General features: G+C 36.7%; 1 protein-coding gene across 1 annotated transcript in view; it reads right to left on the reverse strand.

The window, feature by feature from the left end:
- Positions 1-16,771, reverse strand: part of si:ch211-26b3.4 (connector enhancer of kinase suppressor of ras 2) — a 57,078-nt gene that overhangs the window by 35,501 nt on the left and 4,806 nt on the right. The window contains exon 2 of the mRNA XM_048187347.1: positions 6,304-6,467. Coding sequence (XP_048043304.1) covers positions 6,304-6,467 — 164 coding nt within the window. The remainder of the gene's footprint in view (positions 1-6,303; positions 6,468-16,771) is intronic.

A 16,771-nucleotide genomic window follows, 5' to 3' on the forward strand; every position in this document is an offset into this window, starting at 1 on the left:
GTGCAAAGTCCCTTTCAAGAAAAGTCTGTTTACTCTGCGGCCATATTTGCACATTTTGCCTTTCGGGCATTCAAGATTAAGTTCAATCTATTTGAATCCTTAAATCTCAAAAACTACTTGCCGAACTCAATCAAATAACATAACATATTTCAAATCAGCAACAAAATATGATATGAACTGTCCCATCAATGTTGTTTCTTAAGCTCAAATAGTGTTAAAAAAGCACGAGTCTCAGGTTTCTATGGGAATTGGTGCTTCTAACAGCAGCTGCAGTGACGCAATGACTTTACCAATTGCAGATTGGCTCTTTTATGTAGAAGGCAGGACGTACTCCGCCATATTGCGCGTTCAGCTTCTCCCATTCATAAGTAATAGGAGTGCACCGCGTTTGTATATTCTTTGATCATGTGACACTGAAGACTAGAGTAAAGGCTGCTGAAAATTCAGAAATAAATTTTAAAATATATTAAAATAGAAAACAGTTATTTGAAATTTTAATAACTTCAAGTAAATATTTCTCACTGTTACTGATTATACTGTATTTTGATCAAATACATGCAGCCTTGAAAAATGACTTCTTTCAAAAACATTAAAAACAAGTGAAAGCAAAAGAAAAATCAAGCAGCATTCTCACAGCATGTACAGAGGGTCATCATACACACTAACAAAGTTACTCAGAAATAAAACACTGCCTACACTATGAAATGAAATAAAGCACATAATCAAGTCTCCATTCATATCTGGAATAGAAAAGGCATTACTCAGAATGTATGCCATTTTCTCAGAACTGCTGCTTAGAGACTGTGGAACTGCCTCATTTCTGTGAATCGATCGGCTGAATAGTTCAATCACTGGACCGTTCTGATTCACAATTGGCTGTTTCAAGTAACAAAGAGTAGATTTCCTTTGGGTTTGTTTATAGTATTAATCAGCTTGACCCAACATCTGTCATTTACAGACAGGAAGGGTTTTCCGATTTCCTCTCCGCTTTTTCTATATGGTGTTTATTGGTACCTGCAGCAGTGACTTTCTACAGTGGTGACTGTTGTTTTTTTTTAAATCTAATTCAAGCTCCTCGCTGCATAAATTACAGCCACGATGAATATTAATATGCAGACACCCATTCAGTGTTCCAACCATTATTATAAATAGATCCTTATATAAATAGGTTCACGGGTAAGATCTTTGAAATGTTGTTCATCATTTCAAGGCACCTAATAGCTCATCAACGCAACCTTAGAATTTAAATAAGTTTTTAGGTAGCTATGTTTGTCAGAATAAATAGTAGAGACCTAAAGCAAAAAAAAAAAAGGAAGGTCAGCAGAACCCTATGAGGATTTAGGAGTGATCTGGTGACAGTTGACTCTTGTTTTAAAAAAGGTTCAATGCAAAATTTATAAGCAAAGAAAGGCTTCAGGATGCTTCAGAGGGCAGGTCTTGTGAGGTATGCACCACATTTTACTTTCTTTTACAGCCAAATGGAAACAGCAAAGTTTAAAACCCTTGTTTTAGCACAGTGGTTGATTGATTGGTGACTATAATAATGTATAATATACAATTTATAATTTAAATCTGTAATTTATACAATTTTTATTTGTTAGAATATTTATTATTTTGTAATTGTCTGTTTATTAAGTTGATAAAATTTTTATTTTGTTATAATATTCATAATGTTTATTAATTTTATAATTTTAGATTTACATTTATATTTAATTTTAGATTACTTTAAAGGTGCCCTAGAATTAAAAATTGAATTTATATTGGCATAGTTGAATAACAAGAGTTCAGTACATGGAAAAGACATACAGTGAGTTTCAAACTCCATTGTTTCTTCCTTCTTATATAAATCTCATTTGTTTAAAAGACCTCCGAAAAACAGGCGAATCTCAACATAACACCGACTGTTACATAACAGTCGGGGTGTACACCCCCAATATTTGCATATGCCAGCCCATGATTGAGGCATTACACAAGGGGAGTTAGTATTACACAAGGGCAGAATGTCTTAGCCTGACTACGTCAGACTTCCTACTTCCGCTCAATTTCATTTCGCTTCTGTACTCAGTCTGATACAGCGTCAGAGCTTTCTGTTTTCCACCGGTCTGGAAACAGCCGGGCCAATCAACGAACAGAGGGCGGGCTGAGAGCCGTGACGTAGATGCTAAGCGCCGAGTTTTACATTGTAGGTTAGAGAAATCGAAAACCGAAACGACCGCGGAAATGGGAAACGAGACACGGGATGCAATTCGCTCTGTTATGGAGAACATTCAACTCTTTTTCAAACTGAAGCCAGAACAAGAAGAGTGTTTGATAAACATTTTAAATGGAGGTGATGTTGTGGCCCTACTCCCGACTGGTTTTGGGAAAAGTTTAACAGGGCTCTCAAGTTTTGAAGACAGGCAAGAGTGACAAGTTGTCATTGTTTGTGTCAAACAAGTTGTGAATTTGTTGTAACATTAAAACAGGAGATCATGACTTATTCTGTGCTCAAAGTGATGCTCAGAGCTCCAGTGGTTTCCTCATAGACAGTAAAAGAAATGGACACAGCGACCCCATTGGAACTCAATTGAGAGAAGTGAAGCCCATTTTTAGCGATTTTTAGCACTTCCGTTTCTGACGCGCAGACTCAAACTAAGCTTGATGACGTCCGCAACCTGTCTGACAGATGTAAATCTGAAATAAATTAGAAATTAGAAATAAATAATGGACAAATGGAGTCTTTAAACGCCTCAGATGTAAAGTTATTCACTGTCAAAGTGACGCCAAAATGAATGGGAGTCAATGGGGATGCTAACGCAAGTGAAGTTCTGCTACAAGATGGCGGCACCCGGCCGACTTCAACTTCCGGTCGACTTCCTTGGGCACTGGGTTTCCTCTGTGGGTGAACGAGGATGATGGTGAACAATTCCAGGATATGCTTTTTTTTTTCATTGGTTGTTGCGTTAAATCTTACCCAGATACAATAGTGCTATTTTCTGATTGGCTATTGTGTAGCCTCTTTCTTTTTTTTTGATTGGCTGATAAGTGGCAGGTTCGAGACGCGCTTGATTCCTGCCCGGTTCCATAGAGAGAGCGGCGCGGCCAGATACATTTTGGGCGCTGCGGCATATTAAATATATGATAAATAGTTTTTCTGCGTGAGAAATACAATGTGTGGCGGGAGTGCGTGACAAAAGACCGAAATGAGTGACTGTCACGCTCAATGCGTGACACTTGAGAGCCCTGGTTTAATTTATCAATTGTTACCGTGTATGCGTAGATTAACTTCGCATAATCTGCAAAAGTCGTTTACAGCCATGTTCACTCCGGTATTTCGCTCGCATCATCATGTGTTTACAACAGGTTTACAGTGGAAGTTCAATCATAGATTTGAGTTCGATGCATGATGTCTGTGCTTCGATGCGGCTGTACAGGCACATAACATACGTCATAACTAAACGTATCTGATTGGCTTACGGGTAACCAATGATTTTAAACTTCAGACAAGCGCCCCCTAGCGAGAGAGAAAACACTTCTCTATTATGCCATTCCAGACTCTGTCTACGAAGCAAAGTGAAGTAGCAGAGTCTGGTATTACCAGGCTAAGAATGTCTGGATGTGCACTGCTGAATAATCAGACTAGGTAAGCAAGCAAGGACAACAGCGAAAAATGGCAGATGGAGCAATAATAACTGACATGATATTTTTAATGATATTTGTGAATTGTCTTTCTAAATGTTTCGTTAGCATGTTGCTAATGTACTGTTAAATGTGGTTAAAGTTATTATCGTTTCTTACTGTAATCACGGAGACCAGAGCCATCGCTATTTTCATTTTTAAACACTTAAACACAGTCTGTATAATTCATAAACACAACTTCATTCTTTATAAATTTCTCCAACAGTGTAATGTTAGCCGTTAGCCAAGGAGCACAGCCTCAAACTCATTCAATATCAAATGTAAACACCCAAATAAATACAATACTCACATAATCCGACGCATGCATTCAGTATGCATGACGAACACTTTGTAAAGATCCATTTTGAGGGTTATATTAGCTGTGTGAACTTTGTTTATGCTGTGATTGAGTCCAGAGCTCGGGAGGGGGCGGAGAGCGCAAGCATTTAAAGGGACCGCAACCTGAAAGTGGCTCGTTTCTAATTATGCCCCAAAATAGGCAGTTAAAAAAATTTATTTAAAAAAATCTATGGGGTATTTTGAGCTGAAACTTCACAGACACATTCAGGGGATACCTTAGACTTATATTACATCTTTTAAAAAAAAGTTCTAGGGCACCTTTAAACGGATGCCTGTTGTTACATCCGCCAGCTGGATTGCCCTTGATTTCCACCAGAGGGCACTCCTCTCTCCTCCTATACAATTTAATCACAAACTTCATTTCCCATAACCCATTGCCCAGACTCATTATTTGTAATTAGGTTAAGCTATGTCTCATTTTCCTGTTTAGCTGTGTAAACCTGAATTCTGCTCCTGAGATGAATTGTCGCCCCTTATACCCTCATTCACTATTCCCTACATTTCCCTACTAATATAGTCCACTTGAAGGAGTGAATGAAAACTAGTGAGTGAATTCAGACACTGAGTACACCGGAAAGGCCTGCAGCTTTTACATAGTTTGTGCTTACTGTTTAATAATCATTTGAAACTTAGCAAACTGTCAGCTTCTTTAGTAAGTTGAAAATATTTATCTTGAACATTGTCTCGGAAACTATGTATAAACCTTAAAGGTGCCCTAGAACCAGTTTTTACAAGATGTAATATAAGTCTAAGGTGTCCCCTGAATGTGTCTGTGAAGTTTCAGCTCAAAATACCCCATAGATTTTTTTTATTCATTTTTTTAACTGCCTATTTTAGGGCATCATTGACTATGCACCGATTCAGGCTGCGGTACCTTTAAATTGCGCGCTCCCTGCCCCCCGAGCTCTCGACTATAAAACAGTGCATAAACAAAGTTCACACAGCTAATATAACCCTCAAATGGATCTTTACAAGATGTTCATCATGCATACTGCATGCATGCGTCAGATCATGTGAGTATAGTATTTATTTGGGTGTTTACATTTGATTCTGAATGAGTTTGAGGCTGTGCTCTGTGGCTAAAGCTAACATTACACACTGTTGGAGAGATTTATAAAGAATGAAGATGTGTTTATGCATTATACAAACTGCAAGAGTTTAAAAATGAAAATAGCAACAGCTCTTGTCTCCGTGAATACAGTAAGAAACGATGGTAACTTTAACTTTAACAGTACATTAGCAAAATGCTAACGATACTTTTAGAAAGACAATTCACGAATATCACTAAAAATATCATGTAATCATGGATCATGTCAGTTATTATTGCTCCATCTGCCATTTTTCGCTGTTGTCCTTGCTTGCTTACCTAGCCTGATGATTCAGCTCTGCACAGATCCAGACGTTAATACTGGCTGCCCTTGTCTAATGCCTTGAACATGAGCTGGCATGTGCAAATATTGGGGGCGAACATATTAATGATCCCGACTGTTACGTAACAATCGGTGTTATGTTGAGATTCGCCTGTTTTTCTGAGGTCTTTTAAACAAATTAGATTTACACAAGAAGGAGGAGTTTGAAACTCAATGTATGTCTTTTCCATGTACTGAACTCTTGTTATTCAACTATGCCAAGGTAAATTCAATTTTTGATTCTAGGGCACCTTTAATTAATTTAATAATCACTTAAAAATAATTTCATACTTTTTTGATATTACACTGTAGCCATATTGGACCAGCACGGCTTGGAAAATGGATGGATGAATGTTTCATCTGCGGGCGGCATCTTCTGGCTAGACGCGGGAATTCATCCAGTGCGTGACTCTCACAGTGCATTAAGTGATATTCTCTAGCCGTTGAGGGTACATCGGTTGTCTACTCATTATTGCAGTGCATTGTGGGATTGAATGACTGCACTCAATATCCTCCACTATGGTTTCGGACATCACTACAAATGGCTGTCCCCTCAAATAGTGCCCTATTTAAGGGTATAGTGGGTCATTTTGGACCCAGCCTTGGTTTGTGAGGAACTAGTTGACTGAGATTTAACTCCTCCTCTCTTTCTATGATGCAAGAATTCCTCCAGCAGCCAATCAGAACCAAAAAACACATCTTCCCTTCCTTGCACACAAACTCCCTCCTCTTTTTGTTTACTGGTTGGAAGATTCCCGCTGGGTGCTAATCATTCAGTGTTAAGCGGAGTTTGATTAAAATGTCTGTTGTGTCATTAATACAAAACAAACACATCATTATCACAGCCAGTCTCTTTTTCACTCTCTCACACACACACCAGAGCGCATAGTAAGTCCACAGCCTCCAGAATGAGCTCCTGGTGTCCAATGCGGGTCACGCCAAGCTCTTCCAGCTCCTGATGGGTGATGTGAAGCAGCTGCTCTCCGGTTATCTGCTCTCTCTCAAATGTCCTCATATACTGCAGCAAACAGTCATCCAACCCTGAGAGAGAGAGAAGAGCAACACAACCATGTGATCATAATTCATTTATGTCATGTAATAAACTTAAAATGTGACCCAGTGTAATGGAGCTTCTCTCCATACAGAGAGCTGTCATTAGGATGATTAATACACAACACTCACATACACCAAACGCAATGCATAAACACATCGTAAACCTGCAAATGATGTCAAGTGGCTAATTCCTGTAACAGTTTGTGCTTTATCCCCCCAAAAAAAGATGATAAACCACTTAGCGATTACAGGCACGTCTCTCAGAAAGAGACACACCTGCATTTCTCAAGGCAGCGACACACACACACACACACACACACTCGCTTTCTCAGAGGATGATGTTGGCCGAGAGACTCTTCAAATGGGAACATTCTGAACTTGCAGATACACACAAGCTCAGTGTCCTTCATAACCAGCTCTATGGTCTCAAACACATACACAAGATAACCTGTGTGTTATTTTATCAACACGTGTGTATGCGCGTGTGTGCATTATGTGTGTATGTATGTGTGTGTAGGATGTCCTTCAGCTAAACAGACTTTCTCTCGTGCTCATTCTCATCATTCTCTCGTTCTGCTCCAGCTATATGGGCTGCTTGGCAACCGTTGCTAAGAGACGGGGAGGTAAGCCTGCACGGGGAATGATAAAGGCCTCCATTTCCTACAGTCCTACACACACACACACACACACACACACACATCCATATTGGAAAGGCGCACACATACATACACTGCAAACATATATACACATTAAAGGAGAAATGTGTATTTCCTGCACCAAATGGAATTGCAGTAATAATGAATATTTGCTAACGGTTTCTTGAACACTTGAACACAGAGGGCTGCCATTGGTTGGATAAGAAGATAATCCAACCCAATACTCACATCATTGGTCAGGCGTGAATGGCTTACTTCTGGCTTACTAGGGGCTCGTACCATTATTGTAGATGAACAAACTCAGGGTTACAGGATTAGCTTTGAGATGACAAAACAAAACCAATCCAATCAGGCTTCGTTAGTACACTGAAAAAAATGACCGTGATTTTAACAGTAAAAGTCAGTAAAAATGCTGCGGTGAAAAACTGTTGATTGGTTTACAGAAAGTTTCCATACTATATACGGTGAATAACTGTAATAGATCTAATGGTACATTTAATGTAATTTTACGGTAAAATACCGTTAAATTCACAGTTTTTGGAAGTGAAAAATAACAATTCATTGTAAAATTTACAGTGAAAAACCGTATATTGACATTCCCACAATTCCCTGCGTGATACTTCACATTTGATATATTTTCGTTGAAATAACTCTGTTTCTTAGTTTTTCTCATTTTTTTCTAATCAGTTATGTACATTAGGGTTTTATGTTACATCTAATGTTGTTAAATTAATGTTTATTGCATTTTTAAAATTTCATGCATGTTACCATGATGGTGTTTAGTGTGTGTGTGAATGACACTGTGTGCACCTTCTATATATTAGTATTGTCCTTCTCAGCTTGTGGAAAAGCTGCTTGTGATGAACTTTGATTCATCATGTGACTCTCATCACCACTGTGTTTGGTGACTGTCAGTGTATTATAAAGGTACAAAACAGATATTAGTACTTCATTAGGTTAGTAAATTAACATTATATCAGTTAATGAAATATGTTATTTTACCGTAAATTTAACAGATTTAAAATGTAAAATTCACATGTAACTCCGTAAGTATGTTTACGGTTTGATGTCATTTTTACAGTATTGTTCTGGTAACCACAGCTGCCGGTATTTTTCCGTAGAAACAACGGGATTTTTTTTTACAGTGTACCATGATGCTGATCATCAACTTTCTCTGTCAACTCATGCTGTGATCTTGAGTTCATGGAGCGTTTGCACATGAAAGTGTGACATCAGTAGTGAACAGCCAATCACATGCTTTGAAACAAGGTTTCTTGTCATCTGTTGTCATCTTGTCATAGCAGCATGCATACTACACAACACAATGTTGACGAGGTCCAAAAACATCAAGACATTTGGCAAAAGGGCAATCCCGACCAACAGCAGGAAAAAAAAAATGATTTCTCACATAAATTAGATTACGAGATTTTCCCATTTACACCATATGCTCTGTGATTGGCTGGATTAGTTCTGCCTTGTTGTTGCATTGCGCACACAACAAGATAATATCAAACAGGTTTGAAAATAATCCAGTTATATGGCAATGAATACTGCTAAAAGCTAAACTTCATTAATGGTGGCTAAAACCCAGGGTTGTTACAAACTAAACTGATACCTGGCTATCCACCTAAACAAGCTTCATGGTATAGGCCCTACATTTTATTCAAAAAATAAACAATGACATTTTTTAAAAAAATAAATAAATAAAGAAGCTGAAATAAAGGTGATGGACTGGCCAAGCATGTCTCCAGATCTAAACCCTATTGAGCATCTGTAGGGCACCTTCAACAGAAGGTGGAGGAGCGCAAGGTCTCTAACATCCACCAGCTCCGTGATGTCGTCATGGAGTAGTGCAAGAGGACTCCAGTGGCAACCTGTGAAGCTCTGGTGAACTCCATGCCCAAGAGGGTTAAGGCAGTGCTGGAAATTAATGGTGGCCACACAAAATATTGACACTTTGGGCCTAATTTGGACATTTTCACTTAGGGGTGTACTCACTTTTGTTGCCAGTGGTTTAGGCATTAATGGCTGTGTGTTGAGTTATTTTGAGGAGACAGCAAATTTACACTGTTATACAAGCTGTACACTCACTACTTTACATTGTAGCAAAGTGTCATTTCTTCAGTGTTGTCACATGAAAAGATATAATAAAATATTTACAAAAATGTGAGGGGTGTATTGCTCATCACTGTATAAACTATCCATTTTCACCTTTGTAGCGTAGCCGTTCCTGCATATTAAGCTGGGACAGGAGAGAGTACTTCATCATAGAAAAAATGGTAATTATCATGCATAATTACATGCAATTCTCTATGAGAATGGCCTCCTTTAAGAAACACACACACACACACACACACACACACACACACACACACACACACACACACACACACACACACACACACACACAGACATAATCTCTTTATGTCCACACTTCTGGTTTACATCCCACCATTTCACATCTGCGCTAACACATCTATGCTGATCCAAGAACAGCTGACAAAGGGAAAAATGTATCTGGTCCCTCCCACTGAGAGAGGTGACTCATCTTGAGGAAACCCCTTAGAAAATGATCAAACACTCACTCAAGCACACATGCTTGCAAACATCCTACTGTTCCAAGCCCAGTTGCTGTTATTTCAGCTTCTGATACTTCCCACTTTGGACATCTTAGAGATAATTTTTTTAAAATCTGTTCACTAACTGTATTTATACTGTATTATAAAGTCCTTTGATCATCCCAATGATCCCACATGACTGAATATGTCATGAATGTTGTCTTTTTGCTCTGTTCTTTCATGATCACAAAATGTTCTACAACCCCACTATGGAAGCCCGTTTCCGCCACTAAAAAAAAAAAAAAAACATCACTAAAAAAATAAAATAAATAAAAAGCCACTAAAAAAAAAAAAAAAAAAAAAAAAGATGAATTGCGACTTTTTATCTCAGAATTCTGACTTTTTAACTCACAATTGCGAGTTATAAAGTCAGAATTCTGAGATATAAAGTCGCAATTGCGAGTTATAAAGTCAGAATTCTGAGATATAAAGTCGCAATTGCGTGATATAAAGTCAGAATTCTGAGATATAAAGTCGCAATTGCGAGTTATAAAGTCAGAATTCTGAGATATAAAGTCGCAATTGCGTGATATAAAGTTAGAATTGCGAGATATAAAGTCGCAATTGCGTGATATAAAGTCAGAATTCTGAGATATAAAGTCGCAATTGCGAGTTATAAAGTCAGAATTCTGAGATATAAAGTCGCAATTGCGTGATATAAAGTCAGAATTCTGAGATATAAAGTCGCAATTGCGTGATATAAAGTTAGAATTGCGAGATATAAAGTCGCAATTGCGTGATATAAAGTCAGAATTCTGAGATATAAAGTCGCAATTGCGAGTTATAAAGTCAGAATTCTAAAATATAAAGTCGCAATTGCGAGTTATAAAGTCAGAATTCTGAAATATAAAGTCGCAATTGCGTGATAAAAAGTCAGAATTCGGAGATAAAAAGTCGCAATTGCGTGATAAAAAGTCAGAATTCTGAGATATAAAGTCGCAATTGCGTGATAAAAAGTCAGAATTCTGACTTTTTTTCTCGCAGTTAACTGATGGTCAGTATCTCTGTCTATAACAGTGCATCCAACGATAGCCGTGCTGCCGTGAAGTCTGAAGCTGTTGGTGTATAAAATGTGCCACTTCAGCTTTGTCTGATTTATTGCACCTCTGCCACAGCTGATTCTTCTTCTTCTTATGATTATTATTATATTGTTATTATTGTGCAAAATTCATTAGTGTATCCATTCTGTTAAAAACAACTTTTACTGTCCAAATACCTCGACTGTAATTTGCAGAATTGCATGATTCTACCCTTGAGTTGCAAAGTTAATGACACATGATAGGTATTGGTTGTTTTAGAATTAAGCCCACTAGATGGCAGTAAAAGCTGTTTTTTCTCCTTGAAACGCTGTGTACAAGGTTACCGTGGAAACATTCTATATGCATATTCCTGCATAATGCATATGTCCGGAGACTAATCTTTATGTGTCTCCTCCAGTAAAATCAATATTTCTTTATTGGTAAATCGGCGCTAAAAATAATCCTTTATGATGTCCTCTATTTTATGTATAAAAATAACAAAGCAGCAATCCTGATGGTCTATTTAATGTATAATAATAACAAAGCAGTAATCCTGATGGTCAGTCGCAATGAAAGGAAACGCAAGCAAAGTAAGAACTGTGAGAAATAACGTTTCACAGTAGTGAGAAAAAGTCAGAATTCTGAGATATAAAGTCGCAATTGCGAGAAATAAAGTCAGAATTCTGACTTTTTATCACGCAATTGCGACTTTATATCTCAGAATTCTGACTTTATATCACGCAATTGCGACTTTATATCTCAGAATTCTGACTTTATATCACGCAATTGCGACTTTATATCTCAGAATTCTGACTTTATAACTCGCAATTGCGACTTTATATCTCAGAATTCTGACTTTTTATCACGCAATTGCGACTTTATATCTCAGAATTCTGACTTTATATCACGCAATTGCGACTTTATATCTCAGAATTCTGACTTTATATCACGCAATTGCGACTTTATATCTCAGAATTCTGACTTTATAACTCGCAATTGCGACTTTATATCTCAGAATTCTGACTTTATAACTCGCAATTGCGACTTTATATCTCGCAATTCTGACTTTATATCACGCAATTGCGACTTTATATCTCAGAATTCTGACTTTTTATTACGCAATTGCGACTATATCTCAGAATTCTGACTTTTTATCACGCAATTGCGACTTTATAACTCGCAATTGTGAGTTAAAAAGTCAGAATTCTGAGATAAAAAGTCGCAATTCATCTTTTTTTTTTTTTTTGTGGCTTTTTATTTATTTATTTTTTTAGTGGAGGGTTTTTTTTTTTTTTAGTGGCGGAAACGGGCTTCCATAGTGATATTCTGTGTTATATCTTATTTACATTATGTAATTTTTTTTGTTCTTTAAAAAAAAAAAGGGGGGGGGGGGGTTCTATGGAAAGGACTATGGAATGCAAAAACTTTGAAGCTCAATATGCTCAGAATGCAGATAGAACCCATAATTCCAAGGTGGTGAAATGTTGTTCTTTGGATTTTCTATTCATCAAAGAATCCTGAAAAATGTATCATGATTTCCACAAAAATATTACGCAGCACAACCATTTTCAACTGTGAAAATAATAAGAAATGTTGAGAACCAAAATCAGCATATTAGAATGATTTCTGATGGATCATGTGACACTGAAGACTGGAGTAATGATGCTGAAAATTCAGTTTTGCCATCACAGGAATAAATTAAATTTCAAAATATATGAAAATAGAAAACTACTATAAATTCAATTACTATTTCTTCTTTAGTGTATTTTTGATCAGATAATACAACCTTGGTGAGCATAAGTGACTTCTTTCAAAAACACACACACACAAAAAAAAATCTGGACTCTTTCCAGATAAAGATATAAGATATAACTATCTTTATATGAGTGGTCAAATGCTCTGATTCATTCGGAAACAAAATAGTAGAAACTGTACTTGAGTGAGTCACTGAATCATTCACTCAAGCGATCCCTGAATCATTTACTCAAGTAATTCAGTCAACAACAAAGACTCATTCAGAAACGCTAGGTTTAATGTAAAACATTGTGGAGATAATTATTACATTTACAATGTACTTTAGGCTGTAAAATTACACACGCAGTGACAGTCACACAAACACGAGCACATCTAAATGAATCCAGAGGAGTTTATTGCAGTAGTTTTGTGTTTCTTTTTGTGTAGATTTTTTGGCATTTGGATTTCAAATGTAAATTAAATTGAGGGATTTTCTTTTTTATCTCTTAAAATACTCAATTTAGCAACCTAGATAGCCTTTCGCTTTATTTTCTTTATTAAAAAAATAGCAGAAATGCTTTCAGTGTGAAAGCAAGTCTGTTTTAGTGATGGGAGCTTTTGAATTTAAAACACGGTTTATGAAGGTTTGAAACCTTTCCGAATCATTTGTTTTTAGTGATTCGGAACGTTTATCAAAAGGCGCAAATACCTTGAAGCTGCGCTGCGCTGCGCAGACTGATCGGTGAAAAAGTGTTTTATGCGCGGTTGAGATATTTGCAACAATGACAGCAGGAGTGTGTGGTGATTCGAACGCTTACAAAGAGAGAATCATGTTACAATCAAATGGTTCAATTGATTCAAAGTTTCGAAAAGTGTTGTTTCTCCTATCAGCCTGTTTCACGTGCATGGTGTGACCTATGGGTGTGACAGGTTGAAATCCTGGAATCGCCCCTGCTGACCAAACATTTAAAAACTATAGAAACTGCTAAGTGGTGATGACTATGCATGTGTGGTGAAGAATAATTTAGATAGTCCTATATTTGGTTTGGTTCATGGAAGGTTCACCGATCCACCATTTGAAATAACACTAAATGAGTGCCCGGAGCATTCTATATTAGTAGGCTAAGACAACCTGACCTTCACAGCTTCAGGAAGAGCAGGTAATGAGTGATAAAACACTCAGCTCAGGCAGGGTGAGGGAGTGCAGAGCACTTTTCCCAATGCAGTCAATTTGTTTTGGGTTTATTAAATTGAAGGCATTCATCAAATAAGTTCTTTTTCAGTATCTGAATCAGCACAGGAAAGAATATTTGAACTGAGCTCATCGTCTGTACTGGCTTGACCTCTGTGGAGTTCAATCGGTAACACTTTAGAATACTGTTCCGTCATTAACAAATAACTACACAGGAACAAATGAGTAACACACTATTAACATTCTAGTTACTACTATTAACTAACAAGAAACTCGGATTAACAAATTAGTAAGTAACAGTGCTCAGCTGAATGTGGTAGTTCACTATTAGCTAATCAGTAACTACTATTTTTTCGTACTTCCCAGAGAACTACTTAGAACTACTCTATACAGGTTCAGAATTAATGTGACTAATGCAAAATGTATAATTAATTCTAAAGTGAAGATCATGGTAACCAACTAGTAATAACTTAATATTACCGGAAATCCTTCAGAAGGAATTATTATTTGGAACAGTATTCTAAAGTGAAAAGCATGATAACTCCCTAAAATAGACTGAAGTCATTGTAAGGTTTGGAGGGTTTTGTGAAGTTTTGGATAGTAATGACTCAAGAGTTACTACATCCTTCTAAAGGAATTACTAATTATTTGAATACAGTATTCTAGAGTGAAGATCATGGTAACCCACAAGTAATGACTCAAAGTGTTACCAAAAACGTCAAAAGCTTACACTGACTTCAGTCATTACTAGAGAGTAAAGTTCACTTTAGAATACTGATCCAAATAATTAGTAGTTCCTTCTGAAATATGTAGTAACACTTGAGTCATTACTATTCAATACTTTACAAAAGCTTGCTGTGATTTCAGTCATTAATAGGGAGTTATGTTTTTCACTTTAGAATAATTAGTAATTCCTTCTGAAAGATTTAATACTTGAGTCATTACTAGTGGGTTACCATTACCTTCACTTTAGAATTAGTTATACATTATGCATTATTCCTATTAATTATAAATCTTTATGAAACAGTTAGTTCCTGTCCTTGATTCTGATTGGTCAATAGCTGTGTTTTATTCACGATAAAACACGGCTATGATCGCTTCACCCAACGGTTCTGTGTATCACTACACAACACACTTATCAACCACCCTTAGCAACGTAAACTGTTTGTTCTCAGTTGAAATTGTTCATTGAAGCTTACTGTATTATGTAGAAGAGTATTGTGAGAAAGAGATCGAGTGAGCGAGTTTATTACCTGCATTCAGATTTAGCATTTTTCTTCAGGTCTGTCCTATGTTCATAATAAAAAAATCTGTTTAAATGTCTGATGTATTATCTTGTCCTTTTAACAGTTAAGGGGTTTTCCCATGACTGACAGCGCTAGTCAAAGCATTTGTCAGTTGCGTCTTGTTCCGTGTTCACAACAATTCAGTCTTTGCAATGAAAAGTTTTCACTACTGACTGACACACTCACAAAGACAGTCTTTGCCGCCATCTAATGGCGTAATAATGTAACTTCTGTTGCTGTTCACGATCAGGGACTATTTTTTTCCGGCAGAAGAAAGGCTTTTAGTGAAAGTTTACTACATGAAAGTTGCATTGATACATATATTTGTGCTTGAATATTTGTATTGTTGTATTGTATGGTAACCGTTTTATAAAAGCAATAAGGTACTCGAGGCTAAGGCTGTATCGTGAAGTCACGGCTGAAGGGGTTGCAGGCACTCAGCTTCACGTCATGCCTAACAACGCCCTTCAGCTGTGACTTATTCACGATACAGCACAGCCTCTCGTACCTTATTGCTTACGTATATAGCTGTTCTTAGTATTCCTCTGGGAGGTATGAAAAAAATAGTAGTTATTGATTAGCTAATAGTGAACTACCACATTCGACTATGCACTATTACTTACTAATTCGTTAATCAGAGTTTCTTGTTAGTTAACAGTAGTTACTAGAGTGTTAATATTGCATTACTCATTTGTTCCTGTGAAGTTATTAATTAATGATAGAACAGTATTCTAAAGTGTTACTGTTCACTAATATTCCTATTTTCCCCTTTAGACAGCCAGTCTTGTACATCTATTTACAATGTTATCTTTTGGAAATCCATGCAGGCTGTGTTAAGAATCCCATGAAATAGCTTGACGAGCACAGTATTACTTCATGTTCAGCCTTCCTGTAAGCAGTAGAGGACAAGGTTATCAACACCAAGGTTATGAGTTTGAGTTCTAGTGAAAGCAAGACTGGTAAAATATGTACCCTGAATCTGCCTAATGAATAAATGTAAATACCTAGTGAAACACTATGTTCTAATGGGACATTTCAAATAGTGCATGATTTTTTTAAACATCAGTGTATTTTTTGGAATACACTGTTTTGAACACTATTTTGATTTCATGTATTAACTGTGTACTGAATACAAGTTAAGTACAGGTGCTAAATTTGTATCTCTTGGATAAGAAAAATGCAAAATTCAAATAGAAAACTAGTGTACTGCAAACTAAACTATCAACTATTTTTAAAAGCATTATGTAAAGCAGTATGCATTATGCTTTGATAAACATTTCAAAGAGAAGTATGCTACAACATGACCCTGTTATGTGTAAAAATTGTTATTTAGCACTTTTATTGATTTGTTTTATTGCAATTGTCTTATAATATCTTCATTTTTGGCAGTCTAATTTAAAAAAAAAAAAAAACTAGTCGAGGAAAGGGTGTTAAAAATTGTGGCTGATATTATTTCTGATTTCTTTATTGCACTGAAAATTGAAGGTCAAATTGAGCACTTTCCATTATGGAATATAGTATTCAGGCCAGGGCAGTGAGCTCTGTTGTATAATGCACATTTTGGCAAATGTATTACAGCTCATCCGGGATTTTCAAGCTTACAGAACATTTGCATGCTGTATACTGCAGAAACAGTGAGAGTAGTGTGATAGTAGGTTACACTGAACAGCCAAAGTTTAAAGGGGTAATTCATAGCTGGCAAGATGGGTTTTTTAATAAAACTTGGCTGTCTATGCAGTAGAAAGGTTCTTTTTTTAATCGGCACTACATGACTAGAGAAAACAGAG

The sequence above is a fragment of the Megalobrama amblycephala genome, linkage group LG4 (assembly GCF_018812025.1).
Source record: "Megalobrama amblycephala isolate DHTTF-2021 linkage group LG4, ASM1881202v1, whole genome shotgun sequence".
NCBI lineage: Eukaryota > Metazoa > Chordata > Actinopteri > Cypriniformes > Xenocyprididae > Megalobrama > Megalobrama amblycephala.